General features: G+C 33.0%; 2 protein-coding genes and 1 non-coding gene across 3 annotated transcripts; 1 reads left to right on the top strand and 2 right to left on the bottom strand.

Moving 5' to 3' along the window:
* Window positions 1-433: 433 nt before the first annotated feature.
* On the bottom strand, window positions 434-629 carry LOC146944683 (U2 spliceosomal RNA). The gene has a single exon (XR_015029373.1). It is a non-coding gene; the product is annotated as a U2 spliceosomal RNA (small nuclear RNA).
* Window positions 630-11,637: 11,008 nt separating this feature from the next.
* Window positions 11,638-17,006, top strand: LOC146944682 (Ubiquitin-specific protease family C19-related protein). Its single transcript, XM_085743035.1, has 4 exons — window positions 11,638-12,504; window positions 14,175-14,330; window positions 15,497-15,708; window positions 16,308-17,006. The coding sequence occupies exons 1-4, from the start codon at window positions 11,779-11,781 to the stop codon at window positions 16,498-16,500; spliced, it is 1,287 nt and encodes a 428-aa protein (XP_085599161.1). The 5' UTR covers window positions 11,638-11,778; the 3' UTR covers window positions 16,501-17,006.
* Window positions 17,007-18,205: 1,199 nt separating this feature from the next.
* LOC146944681 (EH domain-containing protein 1-like) lies at window positions 18,206-23,129 on the bottom strand. Its single transcript, XM_085743034.1, has 15 exons — window positions 23,023-23,129; window positions 22,791-22,939; window positions 22,631-22,688; window positions 21,905-21,960; window positions 21,748-21,790; window positions 21,596-21,657; window positions 20,576-20,689; window positions 20,334-20,436; window positions 20,160-20,209; window positions 19,839-19,967; window positions 19,508-19,759; window positions 19,327-19,406; window positions 18,948-19,074; window positions 18,712-18,855; window positions 18,206-18,561 (listed from the first exon to the last, which is right to left on the bottom strand). Exons 1-15 carry the CDS (start codon window positions 23,090-23,092, stop codon window positions 18,376-18,378), a joined length of 1,623 nt encoding a protein of 540 aa, XP_085599160.1. The 5' UTR covers window positions 23,093-23,129; the 3' UTR covers window positions 18,206-18,375.
* Between the last annotated feature and the right edge of the window lie 665 nt (window positions 23,130-23,794).

The raw sequence follows: 23,794 nt of genomic DNA, 5'->3' as shown, positions 1-23,794 counted from the left end.
GATTCGCTAAAGGTCGATTGTTCAACACCAATTGATGCCACTTTTCAAGCCATGCACTTTATTACTCGTCATAAAAAAGGTGTATAGTTTTTCATATTCCACATCAGAACTACTTTTATTTGTATGGTGCCGGTCATCAAATTTCAACTTCAAACATTTAGCCTCTATGTTGAAGAGTCGACAATATATTTTATTTGAATCGACAAATGTATCTTTTAATTTTGTTAATTTTTCGAAACTCAATTTGTTTTTTCTTAATCAATTACAAATGGAGAGAAGAAAAAGTGGAACTTTATCCACACCACTCATAACAAAAATGCTATACTAATTATGAAATGTGAATACATAAATAAAAATAAAAATTTATAACCATTTCATATTCAAGGATGCCCAGGATTATCATCCGTAAATCAACATCAACATAATAAAATTGGTGGGGCGCACCAACCCATGCAATAGTGCAACACATAGGCAACACTTGAGAAGCCCAATAGCAAGCTATTGAAAAGGCCTCTCCCCCTCAAAAAAGTAATTTAATACTGTTGTGACCCATTGGGCCACTAATCAAATATTAAACTGATAAGAACAAATACTACACTTGATCTTAGCCAAAAGGCCGAGAAAGGTATGAGTTGAAAGATGGACTTGCCTATGCTTTTATATATCACATCTCTTCACTTGCTTCCTTGAACAGTCGATGTGGGACTTTTTTGAAACAGCTTGCTTGGTAGACTCTTCCTAACTCTTTCAGCCTCTCCTTATGTTTCTTTATATATGCTTAGAACTACAATAAACTATCCAATATGATTAACATGAAACAGCATGCTTGGTTGATCACCACTTCTAGAAACAATCAAGTCAAGTCTGCAGCATCATATGAAGACATTAGAAAACGGTTGAGTGGTAATGGTAGTGGCCATTAACATGATGATTTAATTTAATATAAACAGGCTCTTAATAATGCATAATTTGCATATTATAGTACAAACATAATGCACATGGAAATTTGAGGTTTCAAAGTGATAGTGAAAACTATGTGCTGGAGTCTTTGAGATTCTTGTATCTACTTAGTATACATACATTGTGCCTATTAAGATAATCGACATTTGTCTTTGACAATTGTTTTATAGGCACGGTACAAACATATTCAACTTTTCTAAAACAATGGTCACAGTGACAATCCTTGATTTTGTAGAGAATCAAGGTCAAATGCAATCGAAGCAACGTCCCATACGGTCCCAGAGATATTGAAAACTCTGATGCAGCAGTCTAGATCGTGGTCACATAGCTTTGTTTGAGTTCTTCGGCACGGTGCAGGAACAGTTATAGATTCCTTTGATGCTATTAGGAAAATTTCAGAGCAGAGTGCCCCATCTATGCCATGTTGATTATGTTCTATTGCAATTTTCATTTGTTAAAATAATTTAAAGTGATAAAGCCTGCTCATGCCTGTGACTTTTGAAGTAGAAATAGTTTTCCACAACATATAAATCACAACACTAGTTTGGTTGTACATCAATCTAACAACCATCATGTATGATGAAATGCAATGCTCTTAAATGTTAATTGATGAGTCACTAAATTTTAACGTTTTGGGCCTATTTTCATTTTTTTACTTTTTTTTTTGAAGGATTCATTTTTTTACTTGACAATTCAATAATTTATATGTTCACAAAGCAACACTCACTTGCCACTCTCACACTTGATACTCCATCCATCTCAAAGACGTTTTGGTTATTTCGCACGTATTAAGAAATATAATTAATTTTATATGGTAAAGAAATATTATGAGTTATTTTACAAAACTATCCTTAATAACTTGTATGGGAAAGATAAGTTGAAGAATTGAAAGAAGAGAGCATAGTAAATAGTTAAGGATAATATGAAAAATAACATTAATGTTTTGTTAGCATTGTAAAGTGACATATAACTTCTTGACAAAAAAAAAACGACATATAATTTGGGACGAAGGAAGTGAAATTACATAAATATCTATATATCAGAGCTTGTCAAGATAGTAACTTTATGAAGAGGAAGTCTTGTATGATCACAACCATTTTCTCACGCTATTCAAACACACGTATTTAAAAAAAATGTAGAAAAAGAAAATAATAAAATGAAATTAGATAATTTTGTATGTTTCATTTTTGGAATCTTCTCAAATGATCGTTATAAAGTTTTTTTTTTTTGTCCTCCTTAGATATACGATTGTTTCATCCATCCAATTCTTAGTTGTCAAGAAGTTAAGAAAATAAAGTACATCAAATCATTCTCCACAACTACACCACACATACAATATCCACACATCAACTTACCAACTTACCAAACCAAAAACATTTTATTTATTTATTTTATTTATATTACAGTTGTATTTGATATTACAACAAACTAATTATCGAGGATAAAGATAAAGACGGGATTAGAGTAGTCAAATCATCTAAAATCTTTCTTTCTTTCCTTTCATATGACAATTGGTTTCCGAATGTTGACATTTTGGTGAAACCATCAACTTTTACGTCATATTGTGCATAGGAGAGCCATATCAATCAGCTTTATCCTTTTTGTCGGAGAGTTTCCATCAGAAGAATAAATACCAACTTTATACTTCTTATCTTCTTATCTCTTTTCAGAAGAGTCAACGCCAACGTGCTAAGAGAGTCGTCAACAACAATGTTATTCCCCCTACTGAGCCATCTTCCTTGCTCTGCTCTCAAGTGAGTCACAGTAACAACTTTATATCCTTCATATCTTTAGCTACAACTTTCTTGTTCACGCGAGATCAACCAATAACTTTATTCATTACGTAAGACTCTCCAACAAGTGAGAGTCAATTTTCCTATACTCTTTCAAAATTTTATCACTTTTCATAAAATCTTTAAATTTTAAATTAGCACGACACATATGGTCCCATTTTAGAGAACATGGAACTACAAATCAATTAGTCCTCCTACAAATCGAAAAATCCATAGCTAACAAACACAAAAAAGGACACATATAATATCTACACAACAACTTGTCTCTTTATTTATGGACATGAATCTACAAATCAATTACTCCTTATAAAAACTGAAAAACCCAAACACAAAAAAGAAAAAAATGAGACTAGGGTGAGACTACCTTTTTTTCTTTTGAAGGACTAGGGTGAGACTACCTTAGAATCAAACACCGTTTATTAAGTGTTTTTCTCACATCACATGGTAAGACATGCTTTCGAGACCTATGCACCAACCCCATAAATAAAGCTATTTCATTTTTAGTACAAAAGTTATTTTCAAGAATAACCCTATCCATAAACATAACTAGAACGTCAAATTTTAGTTTTTTTTTTTATTTTAAAAATCTAAAATAAATGGACCTAAGTCCTTGAAAAACCGAAAGACTCAATATAGTTAAAAATAAAAGCAAATTTTAGTCCCTGAGCAAAATAAAATGAGACAACTTATAGCTCATACATTTTTTTCATATTGTTCGGTTGATGAAGGAAAGAAAAGAAAATGAAAAAAATAAGATAAAATAAATAACGAGTAAGATGATTATTTAATAGTTTAGTATTAGAAAAAAAATTGTGTAATTATAAAATGACATACATGCTCTTAAACAAAAATTAGATACGCTAAAAAGAATAAAATAACAAAGAAATATTCATAAATACTTAAAAGTTTTTTCTTGGTGGACTTAAAGGAAGGGCTTGTTTCAACTTGTGCTTTAATCGACTCGAGGAAACTCTTAAAAAAAAAAAAATTGATACTATTGCATCACATAGTTGCAAACCAAATTTTAAACCTTTTTAATTATGATGGAGGGAGTATAAGAGTCGAGAACCTTTTGATTTCTCAAAATAAATAGATGACTCAGTTTATAAGAGAAGTAGACGATCCAGATGAGAAATAGATGAGATTCATTTTTAGCATCACATAATTTTTATGGGTAAAATTTAGGTGCATTTCTTTGGGTACATTTTGTATGATCCTTAATTTACAATAGGCTTTAAGTGTAACAAACTTTTAAAAAATTATGTATCTAAGAAAATCATAGGTAGTTAAGTTTTTTTTTTTTGGTTACAGAAAGTTTATGGTGGATTCGGCTTCGGTCACCACCAGGGTCAGGGTTTTTTTGGTTACAGAAAGTTTATGGTGGATTCGGCTCCGGTCACCACCAGGGTCAGGGCAGGCCTCCGGGCCCAAAGGGCACTTACAGAGCTACTTACAGATTACCCACCAACACCGTCCTCACATCGGCAGCGGGAATCGAACACACAACCTTCTGAGGGGAAGTGACCCGTTCCTTACCAACTGAGCCAACATGTGTTGGTATAGGTAGTTAAGTTAAGAATCATATAAACAACAGGTATAGAAATTTCATCTAGGTTATGTCATATTTTTTGAAAAAGTTTAATTTACATGAACTATCAATGTAAGCACATCATAATGAAGTGTTATTGGTGAAACTTATTTATTAATGTTAGTAGTATGGGTGAAACTCATTTTTTAATGTTAGTAGTATTTAATACCCGTGAGAAGCACATCATAATGTAATGATGAAGTGTTATTGGTGAAACTTATTTATTAAATTTTTTTAAAGTATTTGGATTGGAGTGATTAGATGCTAATTAAATACTACTAACATTAAAAAATGAGACATGTGTACATGCGAGGTCCCCTTAAATATATACTTGAGTGAGAGAATTTTCAAAGTCGTTTATTAATAGAGTTAAGAAATAAAGAAGAGATTGATCCATGCAAATGAATTTTACGGAAAGAAAAAAAAACTCCATAGTTCATGGGGGATACTTGAATATTAGAGACCATTTTCTTTTTCATTTTTAGTTTTTCTATTTCATGTGTAGGAAACGGATACTTGAATAGGGGGAGCAATCTATCTCTTTCACAAATTTTGTATTTTCTTTACCCTCCTCCTACTTCTCGTAAATGTAAGACCTAGAGATGCATTCAAAATGTAGTGCGTATGTCTATTTGCAAGTTATCATGGTTCTCAACGGTGACGGATCCAAAATTTTTGAATAGTGGGGGCACTATATATAAAAACTTGTAACATTAAATCCCACCTAATAATTGTCTTCTACGATTTTCTCATTTTCAATACCAATAAAAATATTTTATCTATATAAATAACTAAACAATTATTTAACTGACCATCTCTCATTCGATTTTACATCCGATTTTTGATAATATTCATATTATCAAGAAAGAATTTGAGATATACGATGATATGTGTGGGCCAAAAGAGAAATGATTTGCGAGAAGTGTGGGTCATGTGGTCAAAATGTCAACTATTGATGCATTATACTACTAAAAAGAAATTTTTCTAAAAATTTTGTGCAGGCACGCCTACACATCCAACCACATAGATCCGTCCCTTGTTCTCAATAGCTAGAGGAAAATATAATGTCACGTGATTTATAATAATGTAAAAAATTCAATCTTTTTCTAATGGTTTAGGTCTTCAGACCAAATGAAGCACACTGTATAGGAGTGCTAATAACATTTTTCTATCTACATTTTTTCAATGGTTGAAATTCAAATGAGTCTTATTACTGTAAAAAAATCTTACTGAATTTCATTAAATTCTATAGACTCACATAAATTTAATGGATAAATAAAAATGTGTGCTGGAAAGAGTTTGTTGCTGACCTAACTCATTAAGAAAATAAGTTTTCCTCTACATAATTGTAAAAAATAAAAAACACAAATTTTGACATCTTGAGTATTCCATATTTCCATGCAGAAGGTAAAAAATCCATATTTCCATGTTTGACTTTTAAAAGAGCTATGAAGTGTTATTACTAAACTCTGACATACAACTACCTTCTACAATGAAGACCAGTGATCAAAGAACAAAGAAAATGGAAAATGAAAGCACTTATTTTGTGTGATTAATTGCATGGTGTTATCAATTTCTCCTCTATATGTTTGAGTCTAACCCCATGAACTATGATGAAAACAGAAACATAGTCATTACAGGCCAATTGAGAAATTTGGTGTGGGACATTTATCCCCACCCAATTTTTAGAGCCAACTATTTTGAACAATTGAACTAACTCGTGAGCAACAGAGTTTTGGTTTCTACTAATAGCAGTAAGTAACCTTAATATCCTCAAACAAATTTAAAATAGAACAACAATCTTGGATAATTGGATCAATTTCAGCCATTGTAGCTTTGCCACTGATACAATCCACAACAGTAGCTGCATCGGACTCCACCACCACCTTGTTTAAACGCAAGTCTTTAGCAACTGAGTGCCTCCGCCAACATAGGACTAAAATCCACTTCATCTCTTTTGCAAGCAGCAGTACTTAAAGCAACCTGCATCTGCATTCAGTTTTGCCCAGTTATCTTGAGGAGGAAACTAGTTCGCAACATCTGGGATTGGTTCAGTTTGAGGGATAGGTTTGCCATTAGCTTCGTTGAAATCACATATGAGCCTTGCAGCGTTGTTGGCAATAATCGATGGCATGAAATTCTGATTCTCAAAAATAAGTTTATTTCTTGCATCCCAAACTTTTTCCAAAGCATTGAGCAGAAGAGTTGTGAGGCGAAGACATCACCACATAATAGCCAACCAATCACCAAGGTTCACAGATGGGGGCATGTGAATTCCCAGGGAGCTGCAAAACCATGCCACATTTGTTGATTGACAATGCATGAATAGGTGCTCAACACCTTGGTCATGGAGGTGACAGATCGGGCATTTTAAGTCCAAATTGATTCCTTTTTTCCCTAAGTTGACGCAAACAGGCAGGATATTCTTAACCAGTCTCCAAAGGAAGTTTTGGATTTTGTTGAGCACCAGGGCTTTCCAGAGTTTGCTATTCGACAAAGAGGACTAGCTTGGTACCTGTCTTAATATTTCCTCGGTCAGTAAGTGGTAGGTTGACTTCACAGAGTAAACTCCATCTTTCTCCCAATGCCAAATGATTCTGTCCTCTGGGAGTCTAATAGTTGGACTTTTGTGATTTCGGAAGCCTCAAAATGGTTGAAACATGAAGCAATGAGGTCTCTCTTCCACTTCTTTGTGTCTACATCAATAAGATTCTCCATTACCCACCACCCATCTGGTGCTCTTTTCTAGTACTTCTCTGCCACACATGATGCTCCTCCAAGCATAGCTTGGTTGGTATCCTATGGTTGACTCCAAAAAGTTACACCGACGATAAATAAGGGCCCATAATAATTTTTTGAACTCTGTATTATTCTTCTTATTCTTTTAGAATTGTATTTTGGACTCAGCAAAATCTAGCTGACTTGAATGCAAGAGGGTACATAAAGGAATTAAAATAGGTGAATATAATAATCTGGCTAGAAGTTAAAGGCTTCCCTCCATTCACCAAATAGTCATCATAAGAGAGTCAGTCTCTTGAACAATTAACGATTGATTATTCTTGCAGAAGCAAACCAACCACAGCGAAGGTGAATATCATGAGGAGCACATCCAAAAACACAAGTGCTAACAATTAGCACAATGTATTGTGTAATTCCAGAAGTTGAGCATTTGCTTTGTGAGATACTAATATCTCTTTTTGTGCAAATACCTGATTAAAAAATAATAAACTAGTATCGATTTAGTTCATGTAGTATCGCTATGTCTCCAATTTGGTTTCTAAAGAATATAAAAAAAAAAAAAAAAAAAAAACAAGTGGTACCTAAAATATATGAAATTTTCGTTTTAGTCCTTAAAGCATGTGAATTTCTGTCATGTTAGTCGATAACATCTTAATAGCAGAGACTAAAGTGATAGATTTCATATACTTTAGAATTATGAGAATGATATTTTACATATTAAATTGATGGTTTATTTATAAATAAAATAATAACAATAAGAAAAAAGAAAGAATAAATAACTGAAACTGAATGAAAGAATTGCTTCTGTGTACCATGAAACCAAAATTTTCTAGAGGTGTAGTGTGCATGTTCTGCTTTTTCTGACACTGTTAGGGAACCATTTTTGTCTTCATGGAAAGAATGAAAAATCTAGTTCAAATCGGTTACATGCATTAATTCATTGTGCGTGTCTTATGTCACTTTTCCTCTTTTCATATTTTCATGGAAATGTTTTCTTTTTGTAAGCACATGTTTATCAATCCTCACCCAATTATGCTATAACTATCTGTTACTTGCACGTGAAGATACACACTTGAAAAGAGGATTCAAACCCTTTGATTCACAATGAAATTTGAACTTTGTCCCTAGAGATACAATGTCAAACTTTTACATAGAACTAACACCTCCTATATAAAACGATTGAAACCCTTAAAACTACTAGTTCTTTACTTTGCAGCTTTATTCGAGGAGGAAATGGATTTTCTTCAATCACACAATGTTGGACATCTAGATCATCCCATCTTGATTAGACAAATATGTTTTAATTTTGTACTTTAGACCTGTTTTGTGATATTAGAATATGAATCGTCTAATAACTACTGAAACTACTAGTTTTTTTTTTTTAAAAAAAAGTGTCTCTAACGACCAATTTAGAGACTAATGCCAAATTTAGTTGCTAAATCCCTCTCTATCCCAGCTCCTAAATGAGTTTGTGATCGATTTAAAAACCAGAAAAATGTCACTAAACCACTAGGTGATAATATCAGCAACTTATTTAGCGTCAATATAACCAATTTTTTTTGTAGTGAATTAAGATTGGCTAGCATTTTTATGATTATAGTAATAAATATCAATTAAATTATTAATCACTGTGTAAATATTTTTTCCCCTAAAACACCAATGTTAACCAACATGGTATTAAGATTGTTGGTAACATGGCTCTCTTCGAAGAAAAGAACCAATATTTTGATTGCTGGAATCACCTGTTTAAGAGGCATCCCAACTCAGGGTATAAAAAATCACATGTCTCATTACCAACTTAAGGATTAATTTCATAACAAGTTCAAAGGATATAAATTTATGGGGATACCGCAGAAGATGCAATGGTAGCCAAAGGCCCTATAACTATGGTGGTTAGCAAAAAATCTGCCCTTGTTATGAGTTTTAAATTGTAGTGGGAGCCGGTAATACTTGAATAGGTTTAGCTACATGGGAACAAGTGCATCAAACTCTTATCCCAAATTTTTTATAAGTGAACTTTCAAAAAAGTTAGACATTGTAATTACATAAACGTGTAATTCATCTTTATGTCCTTTCACGTGTTGAATTTTGTTAAAACGTTTTTTCTAAAAATTTGAGGTGAATAGAGAACATTCGAAATATGTAAACTCAATGGAAAGGTAAAAGATGGCATCATTCGTTTCAAAATAAAGATGGTACTCGCTTTAAAGCCTGTATCTTTTAGTTTTCAAATTATAAAAGACATATTCATGACTATAATAAAGAAACAAACAAGATTTCCCTCTAGGCAATTTGCCGCATTCACGCATTTAGCACATCATTCGTCATATGCTCACCGCAGATGATTGAATGCGGGAAAACCTTCACAACAAAGAATATGATTTGTTAAACCAATGTGAGCTGGATTTACTACGATTTAACGCCTACCCGTGTAAATCACCAAACAAACCCACAAACACTCAACTAATGGTCAATGTCTAGGTGAGAGTTATTTTGACCAACATCTCATGGTGAGCATATGATATGCGACTCATCAACCATGAGGAGTAATAAGATAAAATGTGACGTCAATCACGAAGCGTGGTATATTTAGAAAATATTCGAGTATTTGATCTTTAATGCATTGTTTGGATATGCCACAGGATACTAATGCATTGTTTGGATATGCGGCAAAAGCTAAATTCTCGTGTTCCTAAGCAATTTTGCTGTGAAAATAAGGAAGCTACAAAATGTAGCATCGCTCTAAAAGTTCATTTTTTACTACCCACCGCTTCAACAAACACAACCTAAGACAGATGAAAAGTGCATATGCTATTATGTAAGGTTTTCTAGACTGACCTGAATAGCCTTCGGTATCTAGGTCTTGATGAATGGCCACCATCTATCTTCAACACTAACTTTACAAGGCAACATGCTAGGTCCAAATGCCTATAAGTAAATTGATTATTATCTTAATGGCGATTCACATGATAATCTGATTAAGAATTGTTCTCCTTAGGAATTGAACTTGAATTCTCCCGAATGATTCGACTTTGATGAAGCTCATTGACTACCTGATCTCAATTGTTTGGTGAAGCTCATTAACCATTTGTAGTGCAACGATCATCGTCGAATTTCATTTAAGAACAATTCTTATTGTTATTCCTTTTCAAGATGATTTATTATGTTAGCATTGTTTTTTCAAATATGGCTATTGTTGTTATTTAAAATTTAAAACTTTCTATAATTGAAATGTAATAATTCGATTTCAAATTTTGTATTTTGAAGCCCGATACTGGGTTTTCAAAAAGAAATTGTATTTTGAATCATTTTGCAATATATCGATTTAATATAATTCCTTGTTTAGATTTTTAAATTAGTCATTTTTAATTTAAATTTCATGAGTTAAAGATTATGTTGATGGCCTTAGATGTTGCCACGTAAGCAAATTCCTATCATCCTATTGGGATCAATGAGAGGGTACAAAACTCTCTCATTATAAAATATTATAAAAGTTATCACAAAATGGTTGCACAAATATCATTTCTCTTTGTTTAAATAAAAAGAATTTTATTCTATTGATTTTAAACTGATAAAATCAAGTGCTTGAAGGATCCTAGTAATCAATCCATACTATAAGCTATAAATCTCAAATGCTTATTGAAATGACATCTCAAGAAAAGTTATAAGCCAATGACAAAAACACTCGTTAACAAACACATTTTATATTTTAAAACATGTTTGTCGAATAAATATAGGTCATGTCAACAAGTGTCCTAAAAATATTACTTAAGTGATACATATAAAAAAAAAATGTCTTCAAAATACAATTCAATCACTTTTTATAGTTATAATTGCATTATTTTCTATGTAAAAGTTATCGCATTTGATATCTTAAACAATGATACAAGGGTATTTGTCAGCATTTTTCAGCTAACTAACCAAACAATTGAGTTTACGCATTTAATGAACTTCATCAAATAATATAAATTATTTAGGAGAATTTAAAATGAAACAATTCTTAACAAAACTTTACTTCCCTCAAAAAAAACAAAAACAAAACTTTACTTATCTTCGGACCAAACTTTAAATAATTAAAACATATTTTCCTTGAGAATCCAAAAGTTATGAAAAAAAACAAAACTAACTTATTGACTTTATTAAACACAGCCTTAAACTAAATGACATTTAATTTGACCAATTTAGATTATTTAAAGGTGTCAACCAAACTAAGGTTCATATATTATATTATTTTATATTCATACTGCGTCAAAAAAATCTGAGGTTCATATTGCTTCAAAATTAATCCAAATCACAAATCATAAGAGTAGAACATTATTAATTGCCCGAAAAAGAGTACTCGAACATTTTTTTTCTCTAAAAAAATGTGTAAGAACATTATTACCGTATTTATTTTGGAGATAAGGTGGAGAAAGTAAAGCAAGCAAGAAAAGATATAAAGTTTTTAAAAAGAATAAAAAGTATAATTAAAGAGGGTAAAAAGGTAAAAATAAACAGAACGTGGGGACCCAAGTTAACACGAAACTACAAAAGCATCACCATTCATCAAACAGAACGAACAACGTGTCTTAGAAACATGTTCCAAGGACATACACGTCATTTCCCACGAAACTGAATCCAGTGAAGCTTCTTCTTCTTCTTCACTCTCACAGTGTAACCATACAAACTTTCATCATCTTCTAAGCTTTCAAAGTTTCAATGGGGACTCGAATCCCTTCACATCAGTTAAGTTCCGGACTCTATGTCTCGGGTCGACCAGAACAACCCAAAGAACGGCAACCACCGACAATGGCATCCCGTTCTGTACCATACACCGGTGGTGACCCGAAGAAATCCGGTGAGCTTGGTAAAATGCTAGATATTCCTGTTCTGGATCCGAAATCGCATCCATCTTCTTCTTCTTCTCAACTTAGCACTGGGCCAGCGAGATCCAGACCGAATTCGGGTCAGGTGGGGAAGAATCTTACTGGGTCGGGTACGTTGTCGAGGAAATCAACCGGGTCTGGACCGATAGCGTTACAGCCGACCGGTTTGATAACTTCCGGACCGGTGGGATCCGGTCCGGTTGGGGCGAGTAGACGGTCAGGGCAGCTGGAGCAAAGTGGGTCGATGGGGAAAGCGGTTTATGGGTCGGCAGTGACGAGTTTGGGTGAAGAAGTGAAAGTTGGGTTTAGGGTTTCTAGGTCGGTGGTTTGGGTTTTTATGGTGGTGGTTGCAATGTGTTTGCTTGTTGGTGTGTTTTTGATGGTGGCTGTTAAGAAAAATGTGATTTTGTTTGCACTTGGTGGTGTTATTGTTCCTGTTTTGGTTTTGATTATTTGGAATTGTGTTTGGGGAAGAAAAGGGCTTTTAGGGTTTGTGAAAAGGTATCCTGATGCTGAACTTAGAGGTGCCATTGATGGTCAGTATGTTAAGGTTACTGGGGTAATGTTCTTTCTTAATCTTTCTCTTTTACATGATTATAATCTTCTTAACACCGACACTTATGATGGAAGATTGGAAGGCATGTTTTGGTGTCCGACACCGCACAACACTGCCACGAGTGATTACATTCCATTAATTCATTTTTTTTCCATTTTTTATCCGTGTTAATGTGTCTTATATGGTGTCCGTTTAAGTGTTTCATAAATAATAAATTAATAATCATAGTCATTTATTAATTATTAATATGCTTATTGATGGTATCTCATTTTTGTGATTATTTAATGTTGTTGTGTTTAGTTGACATTGTTTAATGTGTTTATTTGTGGTCACACTTTCTTTTTTGAGCTATTTTTTATTTTTTAATGAGAGGAGTGTGAAGAGGTTGGTTTGTTTTTAATACTATTGAATAATATTAATTTATTGTTAGGTATGGGTTTGATACTTATATATGACGAATGGATTTGTCATGGTGTTTGATTGCAACTACTTCTTTTGTGGTTGACCTATATATTGATGATTCTCTGTAGGGGTCGCTGGGGTGTCCAATATCAGTATTTAAGCTTAGTGAATTTTGATTTTGTTCAAAAAACATAGCCAGCAAATGATGTTTGTAGATGTATAGATATATCTATATCTATTATTGGTGTTACAAAATGAACAGCAGGGGTAAAAGAATGATTTGAAAGGTTGGAGTTTACTTGCATTTTGGGTAATGTTTTACTTATGCCAAAAAAAGTGTTGATTATGGTGACCACTTGAGTTAGGCGTGTAGATGGTTTTAAGGGATTATAATAATGATGTTTGATGTGTATTTATGAGGTCAACTAACTAAGTAATGATCAGATATTTGCTTCTCTAAGAATGTCAGAATTTGGAAGCTTTTTTCCTTTTGTTACTAAAAATGCTTGCTATGTAATCATTTATTTACAAAAGTGGATATTCACATTGCCTTCTTGGGTTTTACCACTTTGTGATATTTGGGGAAATTTATATTGCTACGTAATTGCATAGCATTTAAGAAATCATTTTTTCCCTCAAAAAAAAATAAAAAGAAATCATTTTTTAATCTATGTTCACACCTAATATTTTCCTGTGGCTGATAAGTAGCATGCTGCAGGGAAAAATATTTTGCTAAACATTATGGATATATCATACTAGTAAGGTTGTTACATTCTTAGTTGGTTTTAACTATGAAGGACATACAAGAACACCGAACATGACAAATGTAATAATTTGAGAAACTTAATTGAATGTAATCACATGTTTGTTGTTTTCTTGGACACTGGACATGTCGTGCCGGTGCTTCAGAGGTTTCTATCATACTTCCTAAATAGGATGGTCTGACATACTCTTAATTCTTACTTGTCTCTTTTCATTAACACTACAATGCACTAAAATAAGATTGTTCTGTTTGGGTTGACGATAATGGCCTATACTGAATTTTATGCGTGTTTGTCCTACGAAACATAGGCTCGTTTTCCTTACATTTTGTTCTTCACTAAAAACATTCAAGTTTTTAGTCTTATTTTTTTTTTCTTATATCATGAGACCGGAGGGAGTAGTTTTGGGGTGATTTAAGTGAAAAATATGAATTTTTGTAACCTTTGCTAGTTGGGAAGATCTTGGCACAATTCTAATATATATGTATTTATCCTGTTTTTTTCCTGTAGGTTGTAACTTGTGGCAGTATTCCTTTGGAGTCATCTTACCAAAGAATACCTAGATGTGTATATGTCTCATCAGAATTATATGAATATAAAGGTTGGGGTGGAAAGTCAGCGCATCCTAAGCATCGTTGCCTCACTTGGGGTTCTAGATACTCTGAGGTTAGTTTGTTTGGTTACTCTATTGATGCTTTATGTGTACTAACAGAGAAGAATTATGCTCAATTTGACGAGTCTGACATCACTAACAGATAGTTGTTTGTTGACTCAAATGGCATATAAAATATAACAGTGTTGCCAAATATCGGCCATGGCAGCGCCACAACGGGTTTTTGGCTTTCTGCCATAGCCAGTTTGTGAAGGATGGCACGCCACGGCGCCATACTCAGATATGGCGGAGACATGTTGGCCAGTTTGGCGAGTTTTTGGCTCTCCGCAATCAACAACACTGAAATATAGAATGACTAGATGCTTAAGGAATAATAAATAAATTTTGGGCTGATATTGTTAAGCACCTTAAAATTAAGGACATCTTAGATCTCGGGTCAGTGTCTGATTCCCTGATAATTGTGTTTCTAGTAGTACTGCAGGCTTGCGGGTTGTTTTTCCATTCTTTAGCTTGGGGAGTTGTGTCAATTGGTTTTAAGGCTGCATTGTTTATATTTATAGCTCTAAATATAGTCTATTGATAAGGATATTTAAAATGACGCCACTGTATGTTCACTATAGATAGAAGATAGTTCTACGTGTCTTTATTAAATTAAATTTCGCGACACCAAAGTTGAATGAAACTGAAATGGTTGATTCCATGAAATAGGGTCAGCAAAAATACTACTGCAGATGCTCACTTAAAAGCAAACTAGCCTATTTCGACAAATCCTAAGGAGCCCATTCGTCAATGTCTTTCGGTGGGACTCACTAGTGCAACTCAGTGGCAGCCACACCAAGCCACCTAAGAAGTGAAAGCAAAAAATGTGAAGACTAATTAAACTAATTAAAAAGCATATCTTTAAATGGATCATATTGTCAGGACAAAGACCTAAAACACTGGATTATAGTTATACTTGTGGTTATACCTACCACACATGATTTGAATCTCTAATTGATAATCATGGGTATACCTACCACACAAGAAAATTCTTGTGCCAAATATTTTTGAACTGTGCATTTAAAGACGTGTACATTTTCATGGTTGTTTTTAGAGTCATAAACTTTAATACAAGAACCTACTGTGGTTGCTTTTATATAGCTTCTTGGTTTCTGTATGTGTTGAGTTTGTCTCACTTACGCCGCATAGTGATCACAATTTTATAATTTTCTATAAACAGAAATACGTGGCAGACTTCTACATATCGGACTTCCAGACCGGGTTAAGAGCATTAGTGAAAGCAGGCTATGGTAACAAAGTTGCTCCTTTTGTGAAACCCACTACTGTCGTTGATGTAACAAAGGAGAACAGAGAGTTATCTCCAAACTTCCTAGGCTGGCTTGCAGATCGCAAACTCTCAACTGATGACCGGATAATGCGCCTCAAGGAAGGGTATGGTTTGCATTATTCTGTGGATTTCTGTGTTAATTTGATAGGAACCATAAATCTCAGAATATTCTGTGGTCTGCATTATTCTTTGGTTTTCTGTTTGAGTTAATTTGATACTAGGAACTGAAAATATCTGAATATTCTTTCATTGCTTCCTCCCTCATATAACTACCATGCCTTGTAGTTCTCATGGCATAGACATAGTTTCAATGCTTGACAAAATTACATTCCCTAATATTTTAATTATCATTTCATTTCTTAAGAGAGAAATAAAATGTGGTTGTTCATTTTAATGTCAATAATTTTTTTTTTTTTAGCGGCGGTAAACAACTATAAATGAATATTCTTTCTCTATGCAACTTCTAATGTCACCTGCGGCTGATAATTAGCACTATTATCGTTTTTTTATTCTTGTTATCAGCATCAAAACTTTAGCCTGTATTGACATAAAATTGAGGGAGAAATTTTGTACTTTAGAAGTTCATTCACATTAAAATGATACAATATGTAGCACACACATGGAGAGTGTAATTTACAGTTTTCATCTTGCTAAGTTATATATATGTTGTTATAGCTTCCTTTATATTTGTTATTTGGTACAGGCACATCAAAGAAGGCAGCACAGTAAGTGTTATGGGAGTAGTCCGTCGACACGAGAATGTGCTCATGATTGTTCCTCCAACAGAACCTGTCTCAACAGGTTGTCAGTGGATGCGCTGCCTTTTGCCGACTGGTGTCGAAGGTCTTATCATAACATGTGAGGACAACCAAAATACCGATGTCATTGCCGTTTAGTATAATCTTTCCTTGATTTCTACTCCTCGGAAATAGATGTCACAACACTGAAATGGCACAAACCGATGGAGAACTCGTATGCTACGGAATAAGTATTATTTCCTTTCCACACACATGTTTCTGGAAGATGCAAAGCAGATTACTAATATTTTCCTAATAATCAGAATACCACTTGATTGATATGATGTGAGGATTCATCAAGGCCAAACTGAAAGCAGTTTGAGAATATGATATCTATGTATCCACGAAGTTGAGCATTTTTATTTTTCTGCTTATTTTATGTACATAGGTAGAGGTGCCCGAAGGGGTCCAAAGTAATTATTTTCTTATGTTTGAGCTTATTTTTAGAAGAAATTTATAGCTGTTGACAAATATTAATTGTCAAGGCTTGGTTAAGTTTTATTCATAAGTTGATATTATTGTATTATGCCAGTATTAGTAGTTGTAAAAATTGAAAACCATCAATGTTAGCACGATAATATTGTATAAATGTTGACTTAAATTAAGTTTTTACTTGTGTTTCTGCTTTCCACGTGCAGTTAAGGAGCATTCCTGTGTTGGCTACAATTTATATTTCAATACACAAATTAACAGGTTCTATTAGGTTAGTTATATGTTGTGTATCATCAATGATGTCCACCGGTGGTAAAATGATGTAATGAGCATTTGCATATTCATGACCTTTGAAACAAATAGACGCGTCCTGAGTTCCATACATGTAACTTAACTCAGTACAATTTCTTTCAAGTTCATTAAAATGTCATGTATCGATTCTTGAATACCTACTATGTTAGAATATTATTCATTTTCTCAGATTTTGGGAAGTTCAATGATTTAATATGGATCTTTTCTATTCTTGAAAATTCAATGATTTGATTCTTTGAACTTTGCTTTCCTCGTGCAAAGTTCAATGATTTATTTACAAAGTGTTTTGGTTCAAGATCTTGTTTAAAAATCTCCAAATAATTGAAATCTCTAGGATACTGAAGATATTTTTACGTCATAATTAAGTTTTAGAAGGATCCTACTTTGGTTAGTCCAAGAACACATTTTGGTTAGCGATTCACAAAAAATAACTTACAATGGATAGAGTTAAAATTTGTATTATGTACATGAGCAAGTACGAGTAATTACCAGCAAAAGTGAGTGGGATATGGATTCCTTAGTACATTGGTTGATAGTGTAAACTTTTTACACTCAGTGTATCACAATTTTATGTGTCCTTGATCATGGTATCCTTTGTAAATCACCCTATCTTACATGGCTCTTGCTATATGACATTCCCTCTTTCATTTTGTTCAAGTACCTGCCCTTTCTAACAGAAAAAAATAAAATATTATGGGGTTGAAACAAGAGGAAAGAAAGATTTCATTAGGAGTTTGGAAGAGGATGGTCACTAAATTACAACGAGTCTTTGGATCGAACAGAAATATAAAGAAACATCGAGATTTTTTTTGGAAGCGGTAGGGTTAAAACATGTAGCAAAATGAGAAATATTACATATTTATGATCACGTGAGTATGTGAGTATATTTGGTGAGTGGAAAGTAAAATGAGAAATATTACATATTTATGTTTAAATCATACAATAATGTTATTTTGATTTCTTTTATTGTAAAAAAAAAAATACTATTGAACTAAAACATTGTGAAAATAGTAATGGGAAGGGGTATCTTCCTTTCTTAAGGTTATCTAGAAAAGAAAAATAAAAACTAAAACGAATATGAATATTAATCAATGAAAATGAAACCATCTACAACTCTTCAATAACTAATTAAAATACCAAATCTTACATTTCTTAAACATATGATGGTTGATAACATGTTTAAACATTTTACATTTCAATCATATGGATTTCTGACTTTCTTTAAACATTTCAATCATATGGATTTCTGAATTTCTTCAAAAGCTCTGGGATTTCATATCCTAGCATGTCATCTATGGCTTGAATCATCTTTGGCTTTAGTTTCTCAAATTTTTCAATGCTATAACCACTCAAAACTTCTCTGAAGTGCTCAACACTGGGAAAATCACCAGGTGGTAGATGATACTCTCTTTTAACCTGTTTTGTAAAACATAACAGGCAAAAAGTAATTGAGAAAAACATAAATGAAAAGTTACAGGTAGATGATACTCCATGTAAAACATAAAATGAAAAATAATTGAGAAATTAAGGAACCAAAGTAGGCAAAAGTGAAGGTGGAGGAGAAACCTTTGCAAATTCATTGTCGAGATTGTCAATGAGTTTTTGTTGAGCCTTGGCTTTGCCCATCATTGTTGGCATCTCCTTCTTAAGATGGCTAATTATGTATGCATGAATTTTAGCAGATCTAGCACGCTTCACAAATTCATTTATCTGCACCAGTTCGTGATATGTCATCATCTACGTACAACTCAATTAATTTGCACCAACAAGTAACCTAAATAATTTGAAATTAGCAAACCTACCCGACGATCACAAGCCTTCTTTGGGATATCCAGCAAATCTGCCAACAGATCGTTCTGTTCCTTCTCGAAGAGATTTTTCCCTAGTGGATCAGCAAATCCTTCATTTGTAGGCTTATCATTAAATGATCTGTCAAAGTCAAGAATATCAAATTAACTGGATAAACAATCCATTAATATGAAGTGAATTGATGTGAATCTCATCAAAAGATTCCGAAATAAAATGCTTACAACACTAAACATTGGTAAAATCCAACTATTACAGTGTTGTCATTCTTTAGATTTTCAAATCACAAGATGGTAAAATGATGGTTAAGTAGTCATAAGTTGTAAGCATAGTAAACTAGATCAATATACATATTAGAAAAGATAGCAAACCTACCCAATGTATACACGCGCAACTTCAGGAGTATTCAAAACTTTTCCTAACGACAACATCAATGCTCCATAGACTCTCATAAGCTGCAATGATACAATTTGACATGAAATAAAAAAAAAAAATCAGCACACAATTATAGAAATTATAAGTAAAAAAAAAGTTCAATCTTGTTTATGTGTCATACTTGTTGAGTATCAACTTGGTCTGACTTATTCAAAACCACACGGATCTTGTCCTCGTTGCCTCGTAAAGATGAAATTACACGTTTGAATTCATCACTGATGTCAAGCTTATGTGGATCGAATAGGAGAAGAATGACATCACATTTGGCAGCAAACCAAGATACAACACCAGTGAAATCATAGCTTCTTTGTGTCCTTTGTTTCTCTCCGGATAGGACACCAGGAGTGTCCACAATTGTTACTTCATCCAACAGCTAAAAGACACAAATATTTCAATTTTAAATACACATCGATTGTCATTTGACTTGGAATATATAAACAAATAAAACTCACTGGATGTGGCATTTGAGAGCATTCGAACTTTGATAGAAATGAACCTCCAAAAGTTGTCAGGCCATTGAAAGGCATATCAGCATTAACAGCTATAGTGTTTCCCGGAATACTCCTTTCATCAGGACCAGACTATAAATTAAAAGATAAATGAGTTTTGAGGCAAGCTCCAACAACACTACTAGAACACATAACAACACAAACTATAGAAGATAAGTGTGCTAAAAATAAAAATAACACTATGATCTTTATCCCACACCATGTTTTTCTGATTGTAATCTATTGATTTCCGCAGACAATATCAGAACAAAAAGATTTTCATACCATGACAACAACAAATCTATCTGTTGTAGGCTCTGGCCCAATGTGTGCTCCTGAGTTACAAGAGAATGTATAGAATCAGTATAGTAATAACCCAATTATGCCCCGCAATCATCAATTTTGTAAATGAAGGATATACAATAATGTAGTTGTTTAATCAATAACAATTCAACCAACCTGGATAATCACATTTTAGCAAGTGTTTTATAAATGTTGTTTTTCCCGTAGAGTATTGACCAAGAAGCATGACCATGGGTTTAGCATCAAAATCGCTGTTGGTCTGAAAGGGATAAATCAATACATTCTAACAGTTAACATCATCATATTTACATGGATAAAAAGTGTTAAATTATGCTCATACGTGCAATTGACGAAATTTGGTATGTTTTAGTTATAAAATAGGTGCAAATGCCACTTACCAGCAACGGAGATACAAAATCATTATATCTATAAGCAACTTCCAAGGGCTTTAGTCTGTCAGTATACAATCTTTTCAAGCCATCAACTATTGATGTAGCTGCACTTGGAGGCAACTATGAAAAAACAAACTATTATGTTAGAATATATGCAACAACAAATTAATATTAAGAATATAGGAGTATGAAATATCTCTTGATATTTGATTACAATTAATATCAATCACAATAACACCTAAATTGTTTTTAAGTAGGATTGTCATGTGGACATGTTTCCAAATATTGGTTTGTGCAAGTGATTCAACTCATCAATGTAACAATGAATGGAAATGGAAATGGGAGGGCAAAATAAGGTACATGAGATGAAATACTACCTCCTAATAGGAAATTGTACAGAACTGAAACATTTACCAACCACATTCGCACCAAAAAGAATCAATTAGAACATATATTTGCCAAGGAAAAATAAGGCGATTGTGGTTTACTTTTCCTTTATTTTAAAGCTAAACACTCTATTATTGCCAATGTAAAAGTGGGCAGTAATCTTATCCGCTTCATCCAAAAGAACAACAAAGAGGAAAGTGAATTTATGAATTTATAGCTAGCATAATCTTTATAGGTTAGTGTTAACTTGTGCCCTTAGGGCCCATGTTAAGTAACCCAAAAGAAGAAATGTTCTCTAAAATTTTGTGCATTCAATTCATTAAAAAATTAAAGATTAAATGTAATACACACATTTCAATGAATTATTTCTATATTTGATTCATAAGGCACAAGTTAACATTTTCCATCAGGAAATGATGTTTATATGCTTCAAGGATATCTCAGTTACAGAAGGAGCTCTAAATAAAACGAAAATAAGTCGTTTAAAATTTAATGTATAGCCAGCACCAACAACTTGTTAAACAAATGGAAATAAAATCACATATCACCTTAAAGCCACAAAAAGGCTCCAACTAGGAATCATAAGTTTCATCAAAATCAAGTAAGAGTACTATATCTGAGAACAGAAAAAAGACTCACTTTCTTTGAAGATTTTGCAGTGAACCATGAGTTAGGTAGAAACGGTTGAGGCTTGGAAGTCACTACATATTATCAATAAAATAATCAAATCAAATTTTTACTAAAGAATACAATATCATGAATAATTATAATAAGAATCAGAAATTTCTAACCATTCACTTCAGATGGGGTAGTGATTGTCAATTTCTTAGTTTGCTGGAAAAAAAAAAAGGGGAAAAGACAGTAAGAGACAAAATCAATAGAATTAATATGATCTAAATCTTAGTAATTAAGCACAACGTGGGATAGAAATAGAAAAGCACTGCTTACTGCTACTAAAGTATCTAATCCTTCAATAACAGGTGGTTTAACATTCTCCTTATCCACTGCAATCAATAAAAAAGAAGTAAGTTTCATTGAAAGAAGAGAAATCTTGCAATCAATAAAAAAGAAGTAAGTTTCATTGAAAGAAGAGAAATCTTAATACCTTAGTGACAAAACTTTTAAACTTAATAAAATCCTTAATTCCTTAGCGGATTTAAAATCAAAGTTAAACATTAACAGTAGAAATTCTTAAATTAGTTTTAAGCATTTATATCTATTTCTATTTTTAGTCTCCAAACATTTGAATTGTTAATATCAAGCATTCTAATAATAAATTTCCATTTGAAACTACGAATCAGAAGTCATTCTACAAGCGGCTAATTAATGTAAAGTATTAAGAACATCAATAAGAAAACAACTCAAATAAATTCATTCAAATAACTACAGATTGAATAATGACAAGCTCTAAAACACGGACATTTCTGATCGAAAATGTGGTATCCTGGGTATGTCAATGAACGACACAACACTGACAAATTTGATTACATTCATTGTTAATTTCCTCATTAATACTAATATCAATGTGTCCGTGTCAAGTGTCATTTATTAATCTTCAAAGTCAATAGATAAGATTAATAGGTTTCATATTCATACAAGATCAATATTCTAAACTCAATTAACAAATACAAATTGAAATTAGAGAATCACTGTTCGCGATGAAATCACACTTACTTTGAATTTTTAGAATATCAGAATTAAGTTCATATCCTGCTTGTGCAAGCGACACCAACTGCTCGCAACAAATCAAATCAAATCAAAATCAAGTTTCTCTAAACAAAATCAGAATATAAAAAAAAAAATTGATAAAATATAAATTGAAAATGTGTAGAACCTGCATAGCAGTAACGAACTCAGAAAAACCTAAAAATCCTTGTCGTTTGTTATCAGCAAGAGCCCAAAGCTGCTTGAGTTGAGAACGAGACAAGTTTGAAAGTGCGAAGAATTTCGTAGCTTCATTTCCACTGATTCGTCCATCTCCATCTACAATAAAAAACACCAAATCAAATGAAACAAATCGTTTTCTGAATTAGAAATTGAAATGTATCTATGAAATGAATCGTAACCTGAATCTGCTAAATTGAACCATTGTTGATACGTAGCAGTTTCTTCTTTCGAACGAAGTTCCGTCTTCATTTTCAAAAACGCTCTCAACGAATTTGTTACAGAGTTTGAAAATTCAAATGAAAGAAGAGAGGGTTCTTTTATTATTGATTTTCGATTTTAATAACGGAAAGTGACTGTTCTTCTTGATTTTGACACGTGGATTGTTATTTGATGAACGGTTTTGATTGAATTTTGGTTTGGAGTGGGACCCTTGGTTAGGTGATGAAGGATTTGGGGTTGTTCTGGATTAATTTGAGTCCGTTGGATGTTTTATACGGTGGAGGTTTGTATGGACGTGTCTCCACTGGATTTGTTCTTATCGGGTTTACTCATTTTGAATTTCTGCATCTAGCTAGGCGCCACTGGATTGGGTCCATCTAGACCGTTACACAGGAAAGCGTTCCGATCATTGACTCGTTATCTGTCATGCATGAACAATGCCATCCAAAATTATCAAAACAAATTAAATTAAGGGCAAATTACACCCACCTCCCCTGAGTTTTACCTAAACATCACAAACACCCCCTCTAGTTTTCAAAATTCAATCATCTCCCTTCATGTTAACACCGTCAAACTTTTGTTAGTGAAAGGAAACTGAACTTGTCATTTATCTTCTTCTCCCTCGTCTTCCTCTTGGTCATATATAATATATATAGATATATCTATGTTTTGTGCCTCCATTTGTTTGTCGGATCAGCTCATATGTTGGTGTTGATAAGAGTTCGTGATCTG

This window comes from Medicago sativa, chromosome 2 (assembly GCF_051527215.1).
Source record: "Medicago sativa cultivar Bolivia chromosome 2, Bolivia_mono, whole genome shotgun sequence".
NCBI lineage: Eukaryota > Viridiplantae > Streptophyta > Magnoliopsida > Fabales > Fabaceae > Medicago > Medicago sativa.
This window is presented reverse-complemented; position numbering and strand designations above follow the sequence as displayed.